General features: G+C 39.8%; 1 protein-coding gene across 2 annotated transcripts; it reads left to right on the top strand.

Annotated features, from left to right (window-relative positions):
• Window positions 1-2,488: 2,488 nt before the first annotated feature.
• PM20D2 (peptidase M20 domain containing 2) lies at window positions 2,489-18,589 on the top strand. 2 transcript variants are annotated; one of them, XM_082730594.1, is made up of 8 exons: window positions 2,489-3,113; window positions 5,273-5,421; window positions 7,453-7,595; window positions 8,852-9,006; window positions 11,380-11,515; window positions 12,629-12,736; window positions 13,173-13,364; window positions 13,721-18,589. In XM_082730594.1, the coding sequence occupies exons 1-7, from the start codon at window positions 2,658-2,660 to the stop codon at window positions 13,325-13,327; spliced, it is 1,302 nt and encodes a 433-aa protein (XP_082586720.1). In that variant the 5' UTR covers window positions 2,489-2,657; the 3' UTR covers window positions 13,328-13,364; window positions 13,721-18,589. The 2 variants fall into 2 exon arrangements, with proteins under 2 accessions (XP_082586720.1, XP_082586719.1); XM_082730593.1 differs by lacking the exon at window positions 13,721-18,589 and having other exon boundaries at window positions 13,173-13,644.
• Window positions 18,590-27,493: the final 8,904 nt, after the last annotated feature.

The following is a 27,493-nucleotide window of genomic DNA, read 5'->3' as shown; positions in this document are numbered from 1 at the left end:
GAAGATACGCATTCAACAAATTATCATCATTTATTAAATAAAAGGGTACAAGCACCATGAGTGAGAAATATAGGACACCCACAAAGGAAACCTGAGATAAACAGCATGTATGTGCAGGCAAACAGAACAACTTGAAATGAATCTATCTTTCTTCTACCTTAAGTGACAGCTTTGTTCATTCATGATAAGCCATATGAACAGCTTAAATATAAAATTTATATGTATGCCTTCTCTGTTGCTGTTTATAGCTGTCTGGTAAGAACCAGCAAACATGGGTTCTACTTATGTCAACAGGCAGAGTTGCTGTAGTATATTTATTCAAAATAAGTGATTGTTAATGGGTTCTGATGGAAATAGACAAGTTACCGATGCATTTATGAATTTGGATGTCTGCTACATAAGCAATAAAGCATGGTGGCTGAAAGCAAGCCACAGGGAACCAGACTAGCTTCTGTTCCATCCTGGGTCCACTATTTACCAGCTGTATCATCTTGGACACTGCATCTGTAAAGATAAGTAATGACATTAGCAACCTCCTAAGTTGTTATGAGGATTAAATAAGTTAGTACATGGAAAACACTCGGTACATGTTAAGTCCTTGCCACGGGGTAAGTGCTCTACAAACATCCTATATTGGTTTTGCTCACATAAAGCAATAACATTGTATTGTATAAATAAAGGTGGAATTTTTATCAGAAATATACAAGGGTATGATTTACTTAGTGTAGATAAGGGGGCCCAGGAATTTACTACCACATTTGTCACCTTCAGGTTGAGATTTAGTTAGGGTGTCAAGGAGAATGACAGTATTTTTCTGAGTTCAAATATGACATTTGCTCTGGGATTGTTAGCACATGGAACAATTACAACAGTAACAGAAAGTCTTCATGTACCCAGCTTCCATTAGACTTATTTTCAAAAACCACACTTCTCTAGAACAGATTAAATCTTTAAAAAATGCATTTTTCTAATTACATGAATATATCGTGTCCCATTTAACCTAACTGTGACAAATTAAGGGAAAGGATGGTGGAGTATGAAAAGCCGATAGAAGCTTTCAATACACAAAACACCTTAGAATAGCATCAACAGCAGTTTGTTTTTTTCCCTCAGACTTTGTGCTTAATTCTGGAAGAAAACAAGAGCACAGCATCTTGAATTTCTTTGCTGGGGTAATTTACAACCCAGTTACATTGCGCACAGCAGCTGCACACATCCTGTTAGTCAAGTTCGCCATCAGTTACAGTTACAAATGAAACCGGCTGCATGTTCTCTTTCATAGCTGTTACTGTTCAAATCAAACACCTAAGTCAACAAAATGGTATGAATATTTACGACCATAAATCTTTTTTTTTTTTTTTGGTAAAGATTTATTTATTTATTTATTTGACAGAGAGAAATCACAAGTAGACAGAGAGGCAGCCAGAGAGAGAGAGAGAGGGAAGCAGGCTCCCTGCTGAGCAGAGAGCCCCATGCGGGACTCGATCCCAGGACCCTAAGATCATGACCTGAGCCGAAGGCAGCGGCTTAATCCACTGAGCCACCCAGGCGCCCCGACCATAAGTCTTTTTATTAACTCTTCAGAATGGGCTTTAAAAAAAATACCGTCATTTTAAATTCTTAGTTCTACTCTACTCAAATAGACTATAGTAGCGAATACATATCCAGTCCTTACTGTACTCCAGGTGCTGTTCTAGACACGAGTGTCACTCTTAGGAGAAAAGTACACAGAGTAGTTGCAGCTTTTTTCTTGTTGTTGTTGTTTTAATTAATTTATTTATTTATTTGACAGACAGAGATGACAAGCAGGCAGAGAGAGAGAGAGGAGGAAGCAGGCTCCCCGCTGAGGAGAGAGCCCGCTGTGGGCTCCATGTAGGGCTCCATGTAGGGCTCCATGTAGGGCTCCATGTAGGGCTCCATGTAGGGCTCGATCCCAGGACCCTGGGAGCATGACCCGAGGTGAAGGCATTGGCTTAACCCACTGAGCCACCCAGGCACCCCGAGTAATTGCACCTTTTAAGAGAATACAGCAGCCTCATGAAGAAGAGAGTGAGGACAGCACAGTACACTTTAAGAACATGGAGTCTATAGACCAGTGTTCTCCGTATAGCACTTTTATACTGACATCTAGTTTTATGAACTAAAAAGCTTGTATAAGTTTTCATTATTGTTCTAGAAAGGAAAGTGGCCTTTTTCAAGGATCATGTTCCACTTGGTCCTGTGCCTGACGCCAATTAACCAATAAAACCGTCCTCATTCTGCTGCTGTGGGAAATAAGCAGCAGCAGAAAAGTGATAATGACCTTAAAGCACAGTTCAGTTGTAAGCACAGTCAAGGAGACGGAAGAGACGAGTCCCTCTACACCGCCACTTTCCAGTGCCCTCCGCTGGGAGCACTCCTCATTCCCCACCCCCTCCAGCGGCCTGGAGCCTTCGCAGAAGGGGTGCAGAAGGGGGCGGATCTTGTACCCGGCGAGGCGCTGGAGGCGGGGCCCCGGGGCTCCGGGGCGGTGCTCGCGGGAGCTGCTGGGCTGACTGGTGCGCTCAGGTCGGATACTCCCGGACGCCTGGGCGTGCGGGCCAGCGGTGGGCAGCTAGGAGGGAGCAAGCGAGCAGAGAGTCTAGCGGCGTGCTCTCAGGTCACCGGCGGTGGGCACGATGAGACCCGGAGAGGAGCGGCCGGTGGACGGGGGCGCCCGCGCAGGCGTCTCCGAGCTGGAGCTGCTGAAGCTGCGCGCCGCGGAGCGCATTGACGAGGCGGCCGAGCGCCTGGGGGCCCTGAGCCGCGCGATCTGGAGCGAGCCCGAGCTGGCCTACGAGGAGCACCGGGCCCACGGCGTGCTGACCCGCTTCTTCGAGTGCGAGCCTCCGGTCGCCTCGTGGACGGTGCAGCCGCACTACCACCTGGCCACGGCCTTCCGCGCCGAGTGGGGGTCGCCGGGGGCCGGCGCGACGCCGCGGCCGCTGCAGCTGGGCTTCCTCTGCGAGTACGACGCGCTACCCGGCATCGGGCACGCCTGCGGCCACAACCTGATCGCCGAGGTCGGGGCGGCGGCCGCACTGGGAGTGAAGGGGGCTCTGGAGAGCCTCCCCGGACCGCCTCCGCCGGTGAAGGTGAGGTGGGGCCCTGGCTCGGGACTTCCAGCGCCTCTGCCCAGGCCGGGCGGGACCCGGGGATCGCAGGCCCCGGCGCTTCCCGTGCGCACCCGTTCCCGCGGTGTCCCGGCCTCGCCTTTGCCAGAAGGCAGAGCCCTTGGATAAAAGTCAGTCGTTCTCAAGTTGTCGGCCCAGCGACATTTTTCAGATTTTTGTTTTGTTTTCTCTTATGTAGTTGTAAACGATTGAGTAGACTCCCCTAAGGAGAGAACTTAGAACCGAGCCTGGTTGTCGCTGTGATTTATTTTTGGAAACAGAGGTAACCGCAATTTGCTGACAAGGTTGTGCAATCTCTGGAAGGAAGTACTTATTGTAGGGAAACCTATAGTCTCTCTTTCTTAGGCTCCAAAACATTCTTTGTTCGTGGCAGTCGTAGGAGCTGTTGTGATTCGAATCATTGGTATTTGGATAGGAAGTTTTCAGTCATTAGAACTACCAAACCTCCCCACAAAGAGTGGGGAAGTGAATGAACATTTACTACCCGGGTGAGTTCATCCTTAAATTTTAATATCTCATGATTTTAAGATATTTCTCCTTTAAGTGGGGGAAATGCCGTTTATGTCTATTATAGGGCGAGCTTAATCTTGTGTTACTGTGTTTTTTCAGATGGTATATCCTTCATTCTGTGAGCTAAGATACAGTCGTCTCCATTCGGCTTAAGGGCAAGACCGAGGTTTTCTTTTCATATTCTGTAGCCCATTTTTTTCCAGTGTCAGTAACTTTTCTTTTATCTTAACTGTTTCATTTTTTGTGGCTTATTCTCTTTAGCTGCCTTCTCTTTTCTGCTTCTGGGGGCTTGATTTTGCAGCTGGGTAGGTTTTTGTTTAGTTGGGTGGGGGTGGGGGGCGTGTCCTTTGGCATTGCATGAAACACTGAAGAGATCTAACTTTAAGGAGGTTTATGCAAGATTCCGGGAAGTCAGCAAAATGTAACTTGAGAAGTCAGCAAAATGTAACTTGAGAAGTCATCAGATTTAAGGAGTCAAGGGTTCGGAGTAACAAGTAGGTTAATTTAAGAGTTTAAGTGCTTTATAGACTAACAAACAAGGTTCAGCTTTGGGAAATGTACACTTTTGAAGGGTAATGCATAGTTTTAGCAAGGTTATCTTTCCTCTGTGAAAGTGGAGTTTATGTTGAGTCCCTTAACAAGCCAAGACTTTTTCCAGCCCATTTCATTGTATTTCCTATACATGACCTTGAAAGTGTATTAGTTGTTTACAGATAATTTTTCTTTGTTTTTAAAAATTGTTTGACGAAGTTAAGCTTAAATATCAAAGTAAAATGTTTATTCTGTAAAGTTCTCTTTTGTTTAATTAGGTGTTTGGTGACCAGTAAGTCTGCCTGGTTGAACTGGTGGAATCGAATTAGTAAGTTTGTGTAATAGTTGGCTGTTTCTAACTGTGGCATTAAGGTTTATTTAATGCTCTTCATAAAAGTTTAATGAGTTAAGACATTTTAATGAGGTATCTCAGTAAGGAACCAGAGTTCAGGCCTGATATCAGGACATCTAATCCCTGCTCTGCCTGGAGACTTGCTCTGTGTTTTGGGGCAAAACACTTCCCTCCTTGCCTCAAAAAACTATCATCCCTGAAATGATGGCATACATCACTCGCCTACCTCACAGGGTTGTTGTGAGGATACCTAGTAAGTAATCAGAAAGTTCTTTACCAGTTTATGAATAATTATAATAATGAAATAAAAATATAATAATAAAAAGGTATATGAATAATTATATATATTACTAAAAGACTTAATCAAGAAGAAGCCTTAAGAGACAAGTCCTAAAGAATTTGGAGGAGCTCAGTAGATAGTATTTATCTTTTTTTCATCTTTGCCATTAGTTGTATAAAATTGAGTTATAAAATTAGGAAAAATTTCCTTTTGTAGCTTTAGTGCATACTTGGCATGTAATTAGTATAATAATGTAAATTAGAATTTGTGGTTAAATTTAACACCATAGATTTATGCCCCCTGCATAATTGAAGTATCAGAGAACAAAACCTCCCTCCACATAGTTTGAGTGTAGGTTGTGAATACATATGCAAGGGAATCAATTTGATATTTTCCTCCGAGGTTTTTTGTTGTTTTTTTTGCTCTGACACAGGTATCTCCTTCTAGGTAATTGTCCTGGGAACCCCTGCAGAAGAAGATGGTGGTGGCAAAATTGACTTAATTGAAGCAGGGGCTTTTAAAAATCTTGATGTTGTTTTCATGGCCCACCCATCCCAAGAGAATGCTGCTTACCTACCCGATGTGGCGGAACATGAGTGAGTGATCAAGTTGAAACAACTTGTGGAAAACAGAGTGTTAAGATGTTTGCATGTCCTAGCTGGAGACTAAAACTCCATATTTAGGGACACCTGGGTGGCTCAGTTGGTTAAGCTTCTGCCTTCGGCTCAGGTCATGATTCCACGGTCCTGGGATCAAGTCCCCATGTCAAGCTCCTTGCTTGGCTGGGAGTCTGCTTCTCCCTCTGCCCCTCCCCCTGCTTGTGCTCTCCCTTGTGTGCTTTCTCTGTCTCTCTGACAAATGGATAAATAAAATCTTTAAGAAATTTTTTAAGAAACCCCTTCCATATTTATGCATTTAAAAAGTGAATTGAAAAGTGATGATGTGATGCCTTACTTGATTTCCTTTGAATAACATTTTGTAATTCTCCTCTAATTGAGATTGAATATGGTATTCTTAATAGGACTGTTAAAGTAGTACCTGAAAAGCATCGAAATAGCAAACAGAATGTGTTGACACATATCCTTTTTTTTTTTCTTAAGATTTTATTTATTTATTTGACAGACAGATCAGAATTAGGCAGAGAGGCAGGCAGAGAGAGAGAGGAGGAAGCAGGCTCCCCGCTGAGCAGAGAGCCCGATGCGGGGCTTGATCCCAGGACCCCCGGGATCATGACCTGAGCCGAAAGCAGAGGCTTTAACCCACTGAGCCACTGACATATCCTTTTTTTAAAGCTTGATTTATTTGAGAGAGAGAGAGAGCACAAGTGGGAAGGGGCACAGGGAGAGGAAGAAAGAATCCCACTTCACACTGAGCGTAAAGCTCGAAGTGGAGCTGGATCCTATGAGTGAGATCATGACCAGAACCTAAACCAGGAGTTGGACGCTTAACAGATGGAGCCACCCAGGCGTCCTAACACATATTCTACTTTAAACTGAGCAATCTGTTTTCTGGAAAATATCTATTCTTTAATATGGGGTTATCCTTGCAACTGACTAGGTATGTAAGAGGCAGCTTTATTAGAGTTGGGAAGAAAGCACACACAGTAGTTAATGGTCCACTTTGTGGGCCGTCTCAAGGAGCCACTGCTCAGCTGTTTCTGGAAAACCACATATTCTCCCCTGTGGTAGCTAGGGATTAATAACTGAACCATTCAGGCAGAGTTTCTTACTTGTTCTCAGTGATCTTACATCTCAGCATCTTATCAGGCCTTGTTTTCAGGGGATGACCATTTTTTTTTTTTTAAAGATTTTATTTATTTATTTGACAGATCAGAATTAGGCAGAGAGGCAGGCAGAGAGAGAGAGAGAGGAGGAAGCAGGCTCCCTGCTGAGCAGAGAGCCTGATGTGGGACTCGATCCCAGAACTCTGGGATCATGACCTGAGCTGAAGGCAGCGGCTTTACCCACTGAGCCACCCAGGCGCCCCAGGGGATGACCATTTTAATGGTTCTGGTCTCTTCATTCTTATTCTCAGGAGCTGGTGCTGTGGCAGTAGGAAGAATCTTTCCTCTTTGATTTTAGGGGTAGTGGATAGGAGGACATGCCTGGAGAACCTTAGAGGTTAGAGATCTCTGCCAATGCCTCTGCCTCTCACCTATTTGTTTTCCTTTACCTTCTCCCACCCTTAAGACAGAACTAGCTGAGCTTTGCAGACCTTTGATACAGAGTTACCACAATGCAGTGTAGAAGGAGACAGGAGCCCCCTTTTTTGTAACTGCAGCATCTAATCCAGAATTCCATGTTTGTTTGACTTGAATTTTATACAGATTTAATTTGTACGGGAGGTCGACTGAGCAAAGATGTCTTTTTCTCTCTTTTGGGAGGAATGCCATCTTCGTGTCAGTCACTGTATTACGTGACAGTAAGCTATAACTAAGGTGCATAAATTGTTATGTTGTTCCTACAAATGATTTGCAAATAAAAATTCCAGCAGTCTGAATGAATTCTGAATACTTGTTGGGTAATTCTAATAACAGTACCTGGAGTATTCAAATGAAGTACATAAAAAGAATGTAAAGAATTAGCAATTTTGAAAAGAGTAATTCCAAATGATGTTTTATTTCCTAGCATGACTGTAAAGTACTATGGAAAAGCCTCCCATGCCGCTGCGTATCCCTGGGAAGGATTAAATGCCTTGGATGCTGCCGTTCTCGCCTACAACAATCTGTCTGTGTTGAGACAGCAAATGAAACCAACCTGGAGAGTCCATGGTACGGATGTCAAATGTTGCCTGTGATAGATGGTGCTTAATATAGTTGTGCAGTGTAATTAGTGTGTGAGTTTTAAAAATTGGAAACATTTTATGTACTTCATTTGAATATTCCAAACTTCTTAAACATTTTCAGAAATTCATGTGACAGAATCCTAGGATGTTTGTGTATATTGGGTAAGAAGACAGTTAAGAGTATTCATGCATAAATTGAATGGTCATTTTGAGATAGAAATAATTGATTTTATGTGAGGACATACATGCTTTCTCTGGGTATTTGAAAGTTGAATCTTGATTTTCCAGTTATCCTCACTGTCTTTTAATGGTAGCAGATCATTTCCTCAAATTAAAAAAAGTTAGGGGTACTGGTTTTATTTTGTCAAGTGTCAACTGAGTAACATCTTATAAAATTATGTGTATTACCTTAATGTAACAACAGTAATAAAATACTATTTTGAAGGTACGAGTTTATTTTTTAGTTTATTTTCTTATGATTTGGGATATTGTTATACTTTAATATCTGTTCTTTACCTGATTTTGTTGTAGGCTGAAGTTAGTTTATAGTTGCACTTTTGCTAATTTTCTTAGTTTTTTTTTTAAGAGAAATACATAGAAATAATATTTCTGAAAGCTGGTCATATAAATTTAGACTTTGTACGTATATTCTAGTTTTACTTTGAATGGATAAACCTTCCTTCTCGTCGTATTTCCAAATAAATGCATTTGTTTTGACAGTTAATAGTGCTTATTGATTTTTGACCTGCTTTGGTTTCTTGCTGGCATAAAAATTATGTTCCCATAATTTATATGCCATTTAAAATATCCACTGGATTCTGGAAGTACCAGGGTAATTACAGAAGCTTATACCACTTTTTTTTCCCCTTAGGTCAAAAGTTTCTCAAAATATATAACTGTAAAGAAGCCTACTAAAATAAAGTTCTCTTTCAGAAAGCTGGACAGTTATAGAAGTTTTTAATAGCTTTATAATCATGCAACATAATTTCTTAGCATTATATAAATTCCTTAGAATAAAGTACACAGAGACAATTTTTTCCCTATTAGCTAGAAAGTATTACTTTACTGTGTGTATAGAAACTTTTGTACAACATGTCAAAATCTTTGATTGGTAAATCTGTGAAGCTAGTGAATTTAAATTGTTTTTCTTCGTGTACATACTGGCTGAAAACTTAATAGGTATATTTTAACCTAAAGAAATGGTCTCCAAGCTCAATTTCAGTAATTTGGTTCTTTTTATAGGCATAATAAAAAATGGTGGTGTAAAACCCAATATCATTCCCTCTTATTCCGAATTAATCTATTACTTCCGTGCACCCTCAATGAAAGAACTTCCAGTTTTGACCAAAAAGGCAGAAGATTGCTTCAGAGCTGCAGCTTTGGCTACTGGGTGTACAGTAAGAACTTTTAAGAGTTAATCTAAATTATAATCAGAGGTATATATGTGGGCTGGGGTTGTTTAGTTAGAATATTACCAAGTTAGATTAGAACCCAGGGCGCCTGAGTGGCTCATTTGGTTACGTGTCAGACTCTTGATTTCAGCTCAGCTCATGATCTCAGGGTCATGAGATTGAGCCCCCTGGGGCTCTGCACTCAGCTCAGCGTGTGCTTGAGATGCTCTCTGCCCCTCCCCCACCTCACAGGTATACATGCACCTGAGGTCGCTCTCTAAAATGAATAAATAAATCTTTTTTTAAAAGTTAGATTAGAATCTACCTTGCCCCTTTTTCATTTGGCAATGTTTTGAGTATGTAAAATCAGTTGACTGAGTAGCTGATATGAAGGTCTTTAATTCTTACTCATTTTACTTAGTGCCCACATAGGAAGGACCACAGTCCTCTTATTACACTGTTCCTGGAATAACTCTTCATAGGGCTGAACCGAATCCCTGCTTTTTTGCAAGTTATAGCCTCCCTTTTTGGCAGTTATGTTTTAGAATTACTCAAATAGTCCTATAAAGGGAACTTTGGGGCAAAATCAGCAAAAGCTATTTTTGGCGAAATTACAGGTATGTGTAGCAATGATATAAATACTTACGGCTTCCTGGAAAGTTAAAATAGATGCAGAAGTTAGTGAGGAAAGTTTGTTCATTTCCATGAAATCAGGGACATTTATGTACTAATCATACAGGGCATACAGTAGAATGAGAAGCTTGAGAATTATGTCACCTTGCCCTGGGAGGGAGTCGGGGTCCAGTCAGAGAGCCAAGATCTGGAATAGGTGCTTCTTAGCCTACTGATTTTGTAACTTTTGGAAACATTATTACTGTCTTACTATTTCATCTGTTTAGGCCTCCGTTTTCTCTTGAAAAATGGAGATCATATAATCTATCTTCAGGTTCTTGTGAGAATTAAATTAGGTGTTTTATTAAGAGTTAGGGCCTAACTCTCATCCTTACTAATTTATTTGTTCTGCTCTCCTTAGACTGGAGATGTGTGATTTATTCAGCTAGTGAATGGTGTCTCACAGTAGCAGTGATTCTCGGGCAGCATAAATGTCCAGAGAGGAAAAAAATTAATCATTCATCCCTTATTTATTTATAATTATAATAAAAATATTTATAGAATAAATGCATGAACTGTTATCATTAGCTAGTATCACAAGGGGAATATTCCTTTAGGACGAGGTGTATTGTTACTAGATTTTAATCTGTATTTTAGATAGTCTCGTAATAATTTTTTATATATTGGCTGACTTTTAATATATGACCAGGTTTTCATTTTTTTTTTTTTTAAAGAGGAACTGTTTTGTTTTTTTGTTTTTAAAGATTTTTATTTATTTGACAGAGATCACAAATAGGCAGAGAGGCAGAGAGAGAGGAAGGGAAGCAGGCTCCCCAGCGAGCAGAGAGCCCGATACCGGGCTCTATCCCAGCACCGTGGGATCACGACCTGAGCTGAAGGCAGAGACTCTAACCCACTGAGCCACCCAGGCACCCCAAGGTTGTCATTATTTCCAACTTAGATATTGCTAAGAATAGAAGAAATGTTCACCCCACCATTTTATAATTGGGTTTTACTAGTGGTAGTGGTATTACCTTTAGTTTGAGGAACTGTTAGCCATTTGGATTTAATCAAAACAAAATCTGTAAATCCTCTTAACTGGCCACCGATAAACTGCTTGTAAATCTTCATACACCGAAATACTGAAATTAATAAGTGAGGCCTGGGGGCGCCTGGCTGGCTCAGTCGGTAGAGCATGCAGCTCTTGATCTTGGGGTTGTGAGTTCAAGCCCCACATTGGGTGTAGAGATTACTTTGAAAAATGAATAAATAATAAGTGAAGACCATAGTCAACCCTTCTTCATTGTGAACCTTGCCCCAGGGTACCTTTAAACCTTTCAGGCAGTAGTGGCAGTGTCAGCTTGTATTTTGGATATGAGTAAAGCTTAATTTTTTCTTGTAGAGGCTACAGCCTAGAGCAGTGTTTCTCAGTGCCTGGTTTTTGGACCACCTGCAACAGAATTACTAGGAGGTGCTGGTTAAAATGGAGATTCTTGGGCTCCCCCTGTACCCTACTGAAGTTACAGAAGTTGAGACTCACTGGCCAGTAGAGCGAGGTGACGTTGTGTGGTTTGGTGCATAGATCACATAAAGGAGATAGGATCCTAGGGAAGTCTCATTGTAGAAAATACATATTTTTTAAAGGTAAAATATTTGAGAGAGTTTATATCTGGAAGGGGAAGTGTGCCCTTAAAACTCTTGCTGGTTTGAAAATTAGATAGTGAATGAGTTTTTTATTTCAAAATTTGTTTTATAATTTTTTATTAGGTAGAAATAAAAGGTGGAGCCCATGATTATTACAATGTTCTTCCCAATAAGAGCCTGTGGAAAGCTTATATTGAAAATGGAAAAAAACTGGGAATAGAATTTATTTCAGAAGATGCAATGCTGAATGGCTCTTCAGGTAATTAAGTTCCTTCATATATACTATATTGTGCTGTTTGAGGAAGGAAAATACCATTTTTGGCTAAACGGTTTTGTTTGCAGCTTTGGAGATAGGAGGTTATTGCTCTTGTTTTTAATATTTAACATTTAAAAAACATTTTAAAATATACTTAATATATAGTTTTTTAATATTTAATATTTTTCACAAAGTTAATGGTTACGGGAAAGAAACTAATGAACTCTTCAGTGAATATAAAGTGTTAAATGAGCAGATTTGTTTTTAGAAATAGCCAGCATACTTTTTCCTTTATATTCTAAATATTTCTAGTGTTTAAGTTTGCTGAGTTCTAATTTTTGAGTAAGCTACTTAAAGGAGAACTAGAATTTTGATTCATTGTCAGTCATCAGTACGCAGGCTAGCAGGTTATAAGGGGGCATTCCAGTTTTTGAGGTGTGACTATTACAGTGGTTTACTAATAGTTGTTCAGTAAGTAACTATTAGAATTTAAGTAGTTATAAGTGTATTGGGGGTTATTTTAGATTTTGTTCCTTTTAAAAGCATCATTACTAATATGTTTGCATGTTAGAGATGTTCTCCTAAAATACAGTAATAGATGTCGATGAAGTGGACTTAAAAGGACTTGGCCATAGAAATGGGGGTTGATGTCATTTATTGAGATGAGTTCAAGAGAAAGCAGGTTGGGGTATGATAAGTTGGTACATATTATTAGTATGTTAACTTTGAGGTGCTTATGGGACTTCTAAGGGGAGCTGTTCAGTAGCCTGTTGAATCCAGAGCCTCCTGAAGATGTCTAGATTGAAGATAGAGTAGTTGTCAGTATCTGAAAGGTGATTAAAAACATGGGAGTTTTGGGGTCCCACAAGTACACAGAGTATGAACCCAAAGATCACTCCTTAAGAATGACCAGCACTTAGGAGACAGGCAGAGGAAGCAATTTAGAGGAGACAGAAAACCAGACAATCAGGAGAGAGTCAAGTCATGGAGGCCAAAGGAGTAGAGAATTTCTAACAGGAAAGGAGTGGCAAATCATGTAAGGTGCTGTAGAACACCATAGTCTGGTGTTCATTGGACTAACAATTAGAAATTCATGGCTTGTCTTACCTTTCCAAGGATCTACTGATTTTGGAAATGTCACTTTTGTGGTTCCTGGGATTCATCCATATTTTTACATTGGAACTGATGCCTTGAATCATACAGAACAATACACTGAAGCTGCAGGTAAGTGTTCTTAGAAGTGACCATGTTAGGCGCCTGGGTGGCTCAGTGGGTTGGGTCTCTGCCTTCGGCTCAGGTCATGATCCAGGGTCCTGGGATCAAGTCCCACATTGGGTTCTCTGCTTAGCAGGGAGCCTGCTTCCTCCTCCTCTCTCTCTGCCTGCCTCTCTGCCTGCTTGTGATTTCTCTCTGTCAAATAAATAAATAAATAAAATCTTTAAAGAAAAAAAAAAAGAAGTGACCGTGTTCGCATAGGCTCTGTGGTAGTAGTTGCCTGTTTGGTTTAGCCTGTTGTTACTTCATTATCTAATGTGACCTCAGAGAATACTGTATTGGGGTGGGCATTTGGAGAGGCAGTTTTGGTATCAAGCGCTAACCTGAAAACCAGTCATTTATAATAAATAATGAGGTTTTCCCATTTATTTTCTCTACTTTTTAGGTTCACAAGAAGCTCAGTCCTACACTTTACGTACCGCCAAGGCTCTGGCAATGACTGCATTGGATATTATTTTTAAACCAGAATTGCTAGAGAGAATCAAAGAGGACTTCAAGTTGAAACTTCAAGAAGAAGGGTTTTCAAATACAGTAGAATAAAAGGAAGATCTAAGAGCCACTTATGGATCATTGAGAAGTAATGATTTTTTTCTTTAATCTTTTTTAATGATGGAGGAGGGCATCCTTAATTTTTAGTGTTAAGGGATTCAAATTCCTCTTACCTGAAACGTGAAAACATGATGTAGAGAAAACACATGACCTCATACCTAAAATGAAAGTTTTCAGGGGTGCCTGGCTGGCTCAATCAGTAGAGCATGTGACTCCTGATCTCAGGGTCATGAGTTTGAGCCTCACACTGGGTGTAGAGTTTATTTTAAAAAATTAATTTAAATAAATAAAATGAAGATTTTCACACATCTATGTTTGATGCAGTTGTGGTCTTTTAGGAGTTGATACGTGATGGCATTTCTTTCTTTCTTTCTTTTTTTTAAGATTTTAAGTAATCTCTACACTCAACGTGGGGCTCGAACTCAGCCCTCTGAGATCAAGAGTCACATACTCCACCGACGGAGCCAGCCAGGCACCCCTGTGATGGCATTTCTTAAACAACCTGGATGATACATTGTTTATCAATGATAGTATTTTATAAATTCAGTTGTTGTATAAATGTATTTTAAAAGATTCAAGGGATTTCAAACTATATTCAGAACTGACCCATGAAAGATTTTTTTCCTTTGGTCTAGGGTTGTGATATAGTTTTAAAATTCAAGTACTAAATTTAGGGAAGGTTCATTTTGAATATCTGACTATATCTGCTTTAGTTTAGAGAATCTTTTCGTTGATAGTGAAAGCAGGTTTTAATCAGAAATGCTGTGGGAAACAACTAATAACTCAGGTACAAAGAATAAGCTTCAGTTTTACCATCTGAAGGAAAATGAAAAATTTTTGTTTAATTAACTCTGAGAAGTGACATTAAAGTGCTATTCCTAATTCCATATTTCTGTAATAGGAAAAAATAATAGATGGATAGGGTTAGACTCTTTCTGTAAAGTGTTGGCTTAGTAGCTCAGTGTGTACTAGAGGGACTTAATGAGAAAGGAGCAAAGTCTGTTTGCTTTGAATATTAATGCAATATAAGGGGACACCTCTACCCAGCAGCCCTATTCAGGCTTCTACTCAGGAGCCAGCCTGTCCAGTTTACTGAGTATAGGGGACAGAATTCTAAGCCTCCTTAAGCCCCGTGGTATCTCAAGTTTTTCTTGGTTCTTAGGGTAAATTTCTTGAACATGATAAAAGAATATAAAAAAAAAAAGTATCTGGTAAAGCAAATACTTTAAGCTGTGAATATAATAAAGCTCTAGTACTCTTTATTTTAAAGGGAGTCTTCAAATTTGAGTTTATTCCAAAAGTGGAAGATAAAAGAGAGATAAGTATTTGACCTCTCTGTTACAAGCAAGTCACTCGGGACCCCTGAGCCTTGAGCTCCCCATTTGGAAAGTTACATCACTCATCCTTACAGTCCTTTGAACCTGTGATTCCTATTCTGACATTATTTAAAGTTGAAAAAAGGAGAAGGAAAGTTAGTAGTTGAGACTTGGTTTTCTTCTGTATCAAGGGACTACAAGCTAAGGCCTCATTTGGCAAGCACCCGCTTTTATATGGCTAGCATGCTAAAAATAATCTTTACATTTTTAAACAGTCCTAGGGGGGAAAAAATACCAGAGACCAAGACCAGATCATGTGACCAGAAACACTGAAAATATTTACTATCTGGGCTTTTGTGTAAAAAAAATTTTTTTGCCAATCTCTGTCTTACATAACAGTAAAATAAAACCGGTTTCTCTTGGACTTCTGTCATATAATCAGATCTTCTCCTAGGATAGAACTTCAAGCCAATTGAAAACTCAGGGAAAGGGGTTTAGATGGCAGTGCCCTGGTTTAATGCACTGGCAGTTTATCCTGCTCTGGAGTTCTGGCATCTTCAGACATTTGTTTCTTGTAGCATTTACTTCATTCTGACCTACAGCTCCCTTGATGCCTTAAGACGGTCCCCTCTGCAAGCCAGTCTTCTGCTCTTCACATCAGCTTTGAGAACTGGGTCTTGGATGCCACAACCCTTCTGATTATTTGTAATCTCAAAGAGCCTTGGTCAGTATAGATTTTACAAACAGGACAGGGATCAGCAGAGGCTGCCGGCTGAGAACTGGGTATGTCCAAGATGGCTGGTTTCTGTAGACGGAATTCGTTTCCTCATTATCAACTTAATAAATTTCGCAACTATAGGTTTTAAATTCCTTACCTTAGTCCCGCACTCTGAGGAACACGGTTGTATTTTCTAAAGCCTCCATAACATCCTAGAACAGGGATTGTTAGCAGGTAACCAACACACTAATAGTATTCTCCTGTTTTTTTGGGAAGTGTCACAAGCTCATTGTTATTCATACAAAGCATTTGTGTTTTGTGATTGATTTACTTTTTAAAGATGAATTAGAGAAAATTTCAGGTTAGTATTCCATCATTACTGACTCACTCAGGCTCTGGAAAATACTCTTGCGTGAGAGAAAGAGGTGAGGGCTGAAACTGGCGGCCAGGGGTCATCTGCACCAGCGCTCTCTGCCATAACCCAGCGCGGGTACTGGCGCTGATCTGCCATGAAGATTTGCGTCCCATCTCTGTTTCCGTAATATTTTATTTTCCTTCCCATTTTTGAAAAGCTTGGTCAGAATACGGGTTTATTCTTTGGAATATGTCGTAGATTCATTGTGTCAGAAAAAAGGTTGAGAACTGATGCTCTACAGTCTATGTAGAGGTACTTTTTTTTTTTTTTTTTTAGTACTAGATTGAAACTTGACATTTTATATTACTTTACTAGTCTTTAATAGAATTTGGATTTTTTAATCCCTTTTTATTTTTTATATACCAGTGAGTTTTTTGAGCCACATATAGCCATACTATAAAGCACAAATAAACATATATATAAATGCTGGAGTCAAAAGTCTCATTCCAGAGGAACCAATGATCACTAATCCTCATGATTTGAACATAAGAGACTGACTGCTTCCTTTGTAATGATAGATTTTCCTTTTGGAATGAAACTCTTTTTATACCCTCATACTTCAGAGGCATGTTTCCTCAGTAATGGTGCTGAATTTCCATAAGCATTTCTAGTTGGCCTAAATTTCCATTGTTGGTTGATCCTCTCAAGATACATTAAATCTCCAAAGATTTGGGAAGAGAAAGGAAGCACTAAATTTCTGATGAACAGTGTCACTTTTAGACAAGGCACAATTATATTTAGCTCTTTTCATTTTTTTATTTGACAGAGAGAGACACAGCGAGAGAGGGAATACAAGAGAGGGAATGCAAGCAGGGGGAGTGGGAGAGAGAGAAGCAGACTCCCTGCAGAGCAGGGAGCCCGATGCGGGGCTCGAACCCAGAATTCTGGGATCATGACCCAAGCTGAAGGCAAACTCTTAACCAACCGAGTCACCCAGTTGACCCTGTATTTAGTGCTTTATACTTAAAAGGTGATTGCATATTTTTCGGAGGTTTAACAAACAGAACCTTTCAGAATTTCTAATTTTGTATCTTGTTTTCGAGGAAAATTGTATTCTCGCTTGAGGAAAGGGGCAACCAAGTTTTTTCTGCCAGAAATAGTTTGAAAGATGATGCTTAATTACCACTTAGGATCAGTGTTGTTGTTACTCCTCTACTAGATTATATATCAATATATTGATACCATACAGCAATATGTCTATATATTATTAGAAGCCAGTATCTTTATAATATACTTAATTTCCTTCAAGTACACTAAAGCCTGACTCTTGGTGGGAAAAAAGGCCCTGACTTAGTGCAAAGTTTAAAATTATATAATTTTTTTAAAAAGGTTGACCATGTTTTTCCCCTAAACTAGAAGTACAGGTGGACCTGCCTGAGGTGTCTTTATTTTTATGGAGAATGCTTTCATTACCATCTTTTTTTTTTTTTTTAAGGTTTTATTTATTTATTTATTTGACAGACTGAGATCACAAGTAGGCAGAGAGAGAGAGAGAGAGAAGGAAGCAGGCTCCCTGCTGAGCACAGAGCCCGATGTGGGACTTGATCCCAGGATCCTGGGATCATGACCTGAGCCGAAGGCAGAGGCTTTAACCCACTGAGCCACCCAGGCGCCCTCATTACCATCTTTTTAATGATCTTTCGTTGTTCATACCCTGCATTGAAAGTCTTTTCCTCAAATATCAACTTTTGGCTATCTTTGCTAAATTAATAGACTTTAAAAGGTAGAGTCAAATTGATTTAAATATAATTACAGACGGAAAAGATTTTTTCCATAGTGACTTAATTTTAAAAAGCAGGCCTGAGAACAGAACCTGTATAAAACAATTATGTGGTACTATTAATTACTAAATTCCTCTATGCCCTTTAATAAGACAGTATAGTTAATGTTTAGCTTTTCAGACTGCTTCTCATTTTTAAATATTGTCCATATTTTATGGAACTACTCAGAAGTTTATCCTTTTAATTACTTCTTTGTATAGCTCAAAAGGGCAAAGGCATTTAGGATACACTAGAACATTTTCATGTGTTTATGAATACTTATATAAATTGACACTTGATTTTCCACAGTCTTCCAAAGGATATACTTTGATATTTTAGTTGTTGTTATTCAGCTGAACATTTGTGAACGTTTGTTCGCTGAACTCAGTGAATATTTGTGGAAGATTGCACACTTCTCAGCTTAAGGTGGTAAGAAGAGTAAGTGTATGCTTAAAAATGCTTGTTGGTGGTGGTGAGTTCTCCTAAGATTTACTTCATCTGAGCACCTTGGTGTTGAGGGAACATCTGAAAGCTACTGTATTGGAAATTTTTCGGGAAGTGTTTCTAAAATATTTGAAAATACCTGAATCATGTCTGTTTGGATAGAAGACATTGATATTAAATGTTTTTTTAAAGGATGATTGTCTAATATTCTTTTTAAAAAAATCTTTCTGATAGTTGTGTTTTATACATTTCTAACTTTTTACCCAAAGCATCTCTTGGGTGTTGTGGAAAGTGCCCTACATTGTGTCCAAGCCTTCAAACTATCAAAGCACATTTTCATTGTAAAATAAATCCAGTATCTTTGTGCTGGCTAGCAACTCTTTATAAAGCTGTAAGGTATGATAAACTCCGTTTTATCTCTTTAACATACTTCAGGCATTTTGCAGTTCATTAGAGGATATTGCATTTTGATGTGTGGGACGTTAATATTTTCAAGTAAACGATTTCTACCACCGTGATAGTAGTTTCTGTAATATTTTAATACATATGTATTAAAGTGTGTATAAACATCTAAAATGGCAATAAATACGTTTAATATCAGTTGTCTTGTGGTTGTTTTCAGCATACACAGAGATAAAAAATACATGAAGTTAAAGTATAATTCCTTGAATACATTGTGATATACTATTCTCTGATTAATTCATCTGTTTTGCAGGTGATGATTTGCTTTCAAACTCTAAATGTTGGGGCACCTGGCGGGCTCCCTCAGTAGAGCATGTGACTCTTAATCTCAGGGTTGTGAGTTGAAGCCCCATGTGTGGCGTAGAGTTTGCTTAAAATAAAAAAAGTAGAGAACAAAAAATTCGTATTCTTCATATAATGGAGAATTTTTTAAGTTGTGTTGTTTAAAAATGAATATTTTACTAGTTTCGTAAGCTTAAAAATGTAAATTGTAAATTGTACATGGTAAGAGACACATAATTATAGTATTCAATTTTCCGTAAAAAGAATTTTCAACTTTAATACAAAGTAAGTCCATCTGATAACTAAATTGCAATAGGATAGGTTTTTAGATCTTATCAATGGTTGAAGAATAAGTGCCTCATAATGAAAAAAATTACAAGTGTCTTCATACGAGAAAAATGTAGGCTGGCTTTCAAATTAGAGTCCAGTCCTTCTGTCTCATGATGGAAATGTGAGATTCGCTTTTGTTAGTTCAGTGGACCAAAGTATCCAATCACCTTAAAAAATAAACCTCAGAAATATAAAATAGAAATACAAGGTCAGGGGTGCCTGGGGGGCTCAGTGGGTTAAAGCCTCTGCCTTCGGCTCAGGTCATGATCCCAGGGTTCTTGGATAGAGCCTCGCATCCCGCTCTCTACTCAGCAGGGAGCCTGCTTCCTCCTCTCTCTCTGCCTGCTTCTCTGCCTACTTGTGATCTCTATCTGTCAAATAAATAAATAAAATCTTAAAAAAAAATACAAAGTCAGGGTCTTAAATAGACAAGAGTGTTGTTTAGGTCAAAGACTAAGTTAGACCTTGCCCCACTGAGGGAACGATAAATTACGTTAGAGTTTGAACTTCTGTCGATCTGTTGTGTCACCATCTGATGCAATATTCTGTTAGCTTAGGAACATGGAAAGCAGTTGAGAAATTTCATGTTCTCCCATTTGAGCTTCATTTGTTCAGGGAATACCGAACCTTCTAAATCCAAGCATTGTTAACTGCCTGTAAATGATACGGATTCAGGGTTAGTGATCAGTCACCTCATGCGTGCCTTGTCATCCCACCTGAGCCATTCCTCATGTGTTGTGGTAAGAGAACCATACATCCCATGCCACAGAACCCACTTAGGCAGGTTGCATGTTCTTTAAGAGAAGGTCCCGTGTTAAATTATACACACACACACACACAAATACACATACACACACACACACACACACACACACACACACATATATATATATACAGACGTGTGTGTGTGTAAGAACTTGTGAAAGAAAACCCCAGGCAGAGAGATATTGCAACTATGGTTCTCTTGGGTTTGTGTTTCTAGGTTTCTCCAGTCCGTTGTCAGTCCATGTCCCAGCCTCTGATGTTGCCATGCCCCCTTTGTTGTGAGCACGCACCGAGTTGTGTCTTTCCACAATGTCAGCTTTCCCTTATCATAAAGCAAAGTTAATCATGTTTAAAAAGCAGGTTCAGGATTCCAAACTCAATGACATTTCACCATGTGATTAACTTGACTTCCTACCCAGCCCACAGAGCAGAACATAAGAGAAGCCACACAACAAGCAAAATAGAAGGGTACAGGAAACAAACAAGGCAATCTGTGGGTGCGGTTGAGATAAGGCTCCCTTCAGTGGACACATACTGCTTATCACGCTCCAGCAGTAAAGGATCTGAGTTCTATTCAGAGATCAGTCTGGCTGCTGCCTTTTTTAAGTGTCCAGACACAGAGGGGTTATGCCTGAAGAGTGACACTTTGCTGCAAAAATCCTCTCCATTTCAAAGGAGTTTTAATCAGTCTGGGGCCCCTGCTTCTGCTTGTTACGAGTGCTGGGCTGTCAGCTGATGCTGGTCCCAGCGATATCTCGTGTGGCTACACCACCTTTTTTTTTTTTTTTAAGTAGGCTCCACACCCAGCATAGAGCTCAATGTGGAGCTTGAACTCAGGACCTCGAGATCAAGAGTGGGTCACTTAACCTCTCTGCGGTACCCTGAACTTCATTCATCTTTGCTTGACACAGGTCCCTATCTGAAACAGGCTCCTGCTTGACATGAATGACTCCATCTTTTTCTCTACACCCTTCCACCTTCTGCCACTGAACTAAGTTCTCCTGGCCTAAATGCGATTTCTTTACTCTATAGATCCAAGACTGGACAAAAATAAATTAGGAAATCAAAAGGAAAAAAATAGCAAAAGCTTAGAAGTGAATTCACATAGCACAAATTTCTTCTTCTTCTTCCTCTCTTCTTCTTCTTCTTCTTCTTCTTCTTCTTCTTCTTCTTCTTCTTCTTCTTCCTCTTCTTCTTCTTCTTTTTATTAAAGACGTGTATTTATTCATGAGAGATGGAGTTGGGGGAGGCAGAGGGAGAAGCAGACTCCCCATGGAGTAGGGAGTCCCAATGTGGGACTTGATCCCAGGACCCTGAGATTATGACCTGAGCCAAAGGCAGATGCTAAACTGAGGCACCCAGGTGCCCACAAATTTCTTACTCTAAGATGACAACATAATTTCACTATCAAGACTTGCTTTTTGTCCTCACCTTGATTTGTCACAACCATATTTATTCATCTTTTAATGTATGGCTTGATCTGTGCATTCCACTGCCAGGGAACCTACTTTCTGCATACTCAAAAGCATGTCCTACATTTTGAACCAGATGCTGGTTTTTTTTTTTTTTTCATTTTTGTTTTGTTTCTTTTTTTTAATAGTCTGAAGGATCCCTCTCACTTTGGGCTCATTTGCAGACAGCCATCACCGAGCTCAGGGTAGACCAAGGAGGAAAAATCTGAATCTGATTCTGATTGCTAACTCCTTTCCTGTCTCCTGAAGAGCTAGTTTACCCTTTTTCAGTGCTCTGGAAGGCCTATACAGACTGACGGGAATTCTGATATCGGTGAGGAGGCATTTGGATTAGCTCTCCTGGGAATTTAGACTAGGGTAGGGGTGTCATTTAGGTGACGATGAGCCCTAGAATTTTAATGACAAGTCTGGAGTTGAATTTCATGTACATGCAAAGGACATTTTTTTTTTAAGAGTATTTATTTATTTGAGAGAGAGAGAGCACGAAAAGTGGAGGGACAGAGGGAGAAGCAGACTCCGCGCTGATCAGGGAGCCTGATGCAGGACTTGGTCCTGAGACTCCAAGATCATGACCTGAGCGGAAAGTGGTCTCTTAACCAATTGAGCCACCCAGGTACCCCAAACTTAATAGCCAATACAGCAATCACCCAGAAATGTAAGGGTACTATGCTGCCTAAAAATTAAAGCTGTCTGAAAACTTTTCAGTGTTCATCAGGCCCAGCTGGACTTCTGTTTACTTTTTGTAGGTGAAACTCCCCCATATTCTTTTCTTTCTTAAGCTAGTATAAGTGGGTTGCTTTTCCATATTGTCAGATGCTACTAAGGTATAGCTTAATCCCATTTGTGATTTTTAAAGTCCTAGAAAGCTAGGAGCCTAGAATCACACTCCTATAACATAATAAAAAATACTGATCTCAAATCAACATCCATTTCAGACATTCATTGTTAGCGTAATGAAATAGTGTGACAAGAATATGTATCTAATAAGAGTATTCATCCCAGTATTATTTTTTATCCAATATTAAGAGGAAGGTTGCTTTGTATGTTTAAAATAGGAAATGATTTCAATGACTGCAGAATATAAAGAGCTCTTAGTAGGAAAATGGTCATGCTATGTTACAGGAAAGAACCAAAAGTAATTTGTATATAAAATATGATGGCAACTATATGAAAATGTACCAAAAAGGGGTGGCTGGGTGACTCAGTGGGTTTAAGTGACAGCCTTCAGCTCAGGTCATGATCCCAGGGTCCTGGGATGGAGCCCCCGCATGGGGCTCTTAGCTCAGCAGGGAACCTGCTCTCCGCCCACCCCCACCCCGCCTCCCTCTCTGCTTACCTGTGATCTCTGTTTGTAAAATAAATAAATAAAATCTTTTAAAAAAAAGTACCAAAAAAAAAAAAACCAAAAAGAAAAAAAAGATGAGCAGTACTAGTTGCCTCTGCTTAATAGGATTATGAGGGTTTTTTGCTTTTTATGACTTATCCATCCGCCAAGGAAATTTACTTCCCAAATCTGCACTTAGATCCCATGTAACTGAGATTCATCCTCCCTTAGAATTAAAAAAAAAAAAAAAAAAAAAGTTTGAACTCAGTTGAGCTTTGTGGTGGAGAAATATTTTGAAGTTTCCAGGACAAACATTTCATTCTATCTTGTAGAGACATTTGTGTTTTTGATGTTTGATGTTTTGGGTTTGATGCTTGAGGGCTGTAGACTAGGGGGCAGGGAGCAGTATGGGGGCAGGGAGCAGTGTTCCTGACAAACTTGTTCGAGAGCAACACACCAACTCTTAATTCAAGGCTTAGCACATATAGTTCAGCCCTCAATATCGAGTTGTTGAATGTATCCACGTAGCTCTTAAATCCCTTCTTGGGAATGATACTCAAAGATGCATGATTGTGTGAGCCTAGTTCAGAGCTTTGCTAACTTGAACGTATGGATGAACTGTGAAGGTTGTTCTAGGCAACAAGCTTGAGCAATGGAACCCTGAACAAGGTGAGAGAACCCACTGTGACCACAGAGCTGAAGACAGGCTCTTTAAGTGACCCACTCCAAATAGCCATAGGCCCTAACTGACTAATGCGCTAATTACAACCACGGACAGTGCCTAAGATTACCCTAAAAGGCTTCCCAAAAATTCCATAAATCTTCATACTCCCTTATCCCGCCCTATAAATGCTACTTCGTGGCAGTCTCTCCTTTACTGTCCTCCCACTGTTGTCTTGCAGTGTGATCAATAAACTTCTCTTTTGTTCTGCCCTGGGTGCATTCCTTCACCCCCCGAGGCTCTCTGGTAGCCCCCACACGAATCACTGAAGGGGTCTTGTTAAAATATGGGTTCTAGGATCAGCTGGGTGGCTCAAGTGGGATAAAGCCTCTGCCTTCGGCACAGGTCATGATCCCAGGGTCCTGGGATTGAGCCCCGCATCAGGCTCTCTGCTCAGCAGGGAGTGTGCTTCCCGCTCCCCACCCCAGCCTGCCTCCCTGCTTACTTGTGATCTCTGTCTGTCAAATAAATATAAAATCTTAAAAAAAATTTTTTTTTGGAAAAAAAAAAAAATACGGGTTCTAATAGAGAAGGAGAAAGGCGGGTACTGAGGTTCTGCTTTCTTAACGCATTCCTAGACCTCGATGCCAACACTGTTCTGGGGATATCTGAATTGCCAGAATCAGATTGTATTTTTATCCCAATTAAAAAATAGATGCAGTGAATACCCCAGTATGGAAATCCAACTGGAGGATGCCATGATAGTTATATTGTGTTACGGAACAGTATTATAAAACAGGAACATTGTTGTAAAGCTGTACCTTAAATCTTCAGTTTTTAGGTAAATCCACCAGACATATGTGGGTACAGGATGCCATATTTCATAACTAAAGACAATTTTGCCAAGATTGTTAACTATTTGAAATGGCAAAGCCAGTAACTATGGAGCCAGGCTCATGTTAAGTGGTAGTCATGGTATTTTGGGGGGAAGCCAGAATACTAAAATTGATTTTCATATGAGGATACTTGTGCGCAGATGTACGACCTGAGAAAATGGTGCCAACTTTTGGTGAAGACTGAGAAATTTTCAGAGTTGGATTTTTTCTTCTCTCATCACAATTGAATGATTTTTTTTCTAGGCATATCATTAAATTGGGTGATCCTAAGTTGATTGCTTTCTGATAGGAGATCTAAGAGAAAGAAACTTAATAGAAAATAACAAGTGGAATCGTGTTAAAATGTGCCTGAATGAGATTTAACTCTTGGCTTTTGCACACAAGAAATCTTGCCATCGTGGCCCGAAATATTTCCTAAAGCAACTTGCGTTCCTATTTATTTATTTATTTATTTATTTATTTTGAATATGGAACGCTTCACGAATTTGCGTGTCATCCTTGGTGCAGGGACCCCGCTAATCTTCTCTGTATTGTTCCAATTTTAGTACCTGTGCTGCCGAAGCGAGCACGTGTTCCTCTCTATTTAATCCTTATCAAATAATTCTATTGACCTCTCAGCCTACAATACTTTTCATTTCCTTAGAATCTATCCTTTTTAGGGACAATGTTTTAGAATTACATTCACCTAGGTTCTATGTTGCAACCCCCCAAATTAAGATTATATTTAGTATTTGTTTCCAGGACCTTTTTTCTTGCTCTAGTCGTTTTTCCGCAGTGTTAATACTACTCTTAGAAATGTCAATTAAATTTTTAAACCAAGGGAGGCGCAGGGCAGGGCACAGGGAGAAGGAGAAGCAGGCTCCCTGCTAAGCAGGGAGCCCAACATGGGGCCTAATCCCAGGATCTGAAGATCACGCCCTGAGACGAAGGCCTAAGGCGGACACTTAACCAACTGAGACACCCAGGTGCCCCCCCTTCACTGACTTCTTAGTCTATGTCTCTTCGTATGGGTTCTTCAGTGAGTTATCACAAAATGAAAGGTTTCTGTACTTGAAACTTAGGAATCTTTAATACAAATACACTATGTGAAAGTGATGTGGAGAACAAAGGTGAAAGAAATGTAGAAAAAATTTAAACTTCCTTACAACTTACAGCCCATTGACAAGTACTTGGGACAGCAGAGTGACCTTCCTTCCTCGTGGAGCTCAACCGCTTCAGTATTAATACTCTGCTAGAGGCAAAAGGCAACTTTAACTTGACCTTAGCCCAACCTCTAGGATCGTGTAAGACTTCTTTAACATATGAAAATCCCTTCAGAAACTGCCTTTATCTCTTCCTTTCCAAGATATGTTAGCAACCTTCCTCCAAACAGATGGCCCACTGATACACATTTGAAGGGTCTCATGACTAAGGATTTACTAGACAGAGGTAAATTAACTTATCCTAACAAAAACTGCCCCGAAGGTCCTAGAAACCTTGCATTTAGAGACTTAGGCTCTCTCTAACCTCTTCCCTACTTGAAAGTGTGTAATCAGTCACTCCTCACAAGCCCAGTGCAGCTCTTTCTCCCCACAGGTCCTGTCCCTATGGTTTAATAAAATCACCTTTTTTGCACTCTTACACACACACACACACCTTTTTTTGCACCAAAGACATCTCAAGAATTCATTCTTGACCATTTGCTCCCAGTGTGCCACATCAAAAGCATTTATTTGTGGGATGCTGGGTGGCTCAGTACGATAAACGTCTGCCTTCGACTCAGATCATGATCCCAGGATCCTGAGATGGAGCCTTGTGTTGGGCTCCCTGCTCATCAGGGAATCTACTTCTCTCTCTCCCTCTGCCTCACCCCTTGTTTGTGTGCTCTGGCTCTCTCCCTCTCCGTCTCTGACAAATAAATAAATAAATAAATAAATAAATAAATAAATAAATAAGTGCTTGTTTGTGGGACACCTGCATGGCTCAGACGGTTAAGCATCCAACTCTTGATTTCAGCTCAGGTCTTGATTTCAGGATTATGTGAGTTCAAGTCCTGCACTGGGCTCCATGCTGGGTGTGGAGCCTACTTAAAAAAATAAATAAATAAAAATAAAAAAAGAAGTACTTGTGTAAAACTGGGTTTTACAAATGTGAGGTTTCATTGTTATTAACAAGCCATTTCTTATTCTTTCTAAAACCTAGCATCACCACTCTTCTCTAAGATGTGAATTATGAAAAAGCTAATGAGTATTGGTTAGGGATATGTAACACAGAAAGAGAATATTGCCATTGAGTCAAGGCTGGTCTGACTGACCCCAGTTCCTTCCTGGCTAACACTCTACACACCTTTATGATGTCCACATTATAGCACAAAAACGATGATAAACCCTTAAAATCCTGAACTACCAGACAGAGAATACATTATGTTTGCTATAGGTCAAGTCAACTGTACGTTACAGTATTTTGACTCTTGAAAAATTATTTAATATGGGCATATAATGGTACCTGCCTCTTAACCAAGCAATTTTATTAACCACATCTTCCTATTCTCCAGTTATCCCAGCAAAACTTCATGAAGTACTATATAGATGCCCACATATGTGGTGAGGTCCTCTCCAAAATTATCCACCAGAAAGAGGGAGCTGCTTTATACTGAAGTCTTTACAAAGTCGTATTAGAGTTCTTTCTCCCACATGTAGCTTGACAGCAAGGTACCGCCTGGAGGAAACGTGAGCATGGAAATAACCTCCGTCAGTGCTAGTTTGAAATGCTTGAAGAGGTCCCCTGCGAGAATTGCTTCAAAATAGCAAAGAAATTTAACATGAATTTCATTACTTTTTCTTCCTTACTACCAGTGTGGAGATCACTATAAACTTAAAAAAAAAAAAGTACTGTAAGTGATTATGTTATAAAGATCAAGAGTAAACATGTATAAGGTGTACTATTATGCAAATAACATAATGGACGTGACAACATGGACAGCTGTTCTGGACTGAATGTTGCCATCACTCTACCCCTCCCCCCAATTTATTTGCTGAAGTCTTCACTCCCATGGTGACTTATTTGGAGACAGGGCTTTTAAAGAGGCAATTAAAGTTAAATGAGATCGTAAGGGTGGAGCTCTACTCCACCCATTGAAGCTAATCTTCTGAAACTGCTAGGACCATTGGAGGGTGGGGGTGTTGTTGTTTTGTTTGTTTGTTTGTTTTGTTTTGTTATGTCTGACCTGTGATCGTGGTACAGCATTAGCTGAAATTTAGCCTGTTTTACTCCACTCCTCCCACTTTTTTTTTTTTTAATATTTTGACAAATAAACGTTTCTAACACTTAAAA

This window comes from Mustela nivalis, assembly GCF_964662115.1.
Source record: "Mustela nivalis genome assembly, chromosome: 5".
Lineage (NCBI taxonomy): Eukaryota > Metazoa > Chordata > Mammalia > Carnivora > Mustelidae > Mustela > Mustela nivalis.
This window is presented reverse-complemented; position numbering and strand designations above follow the sequence as displayed.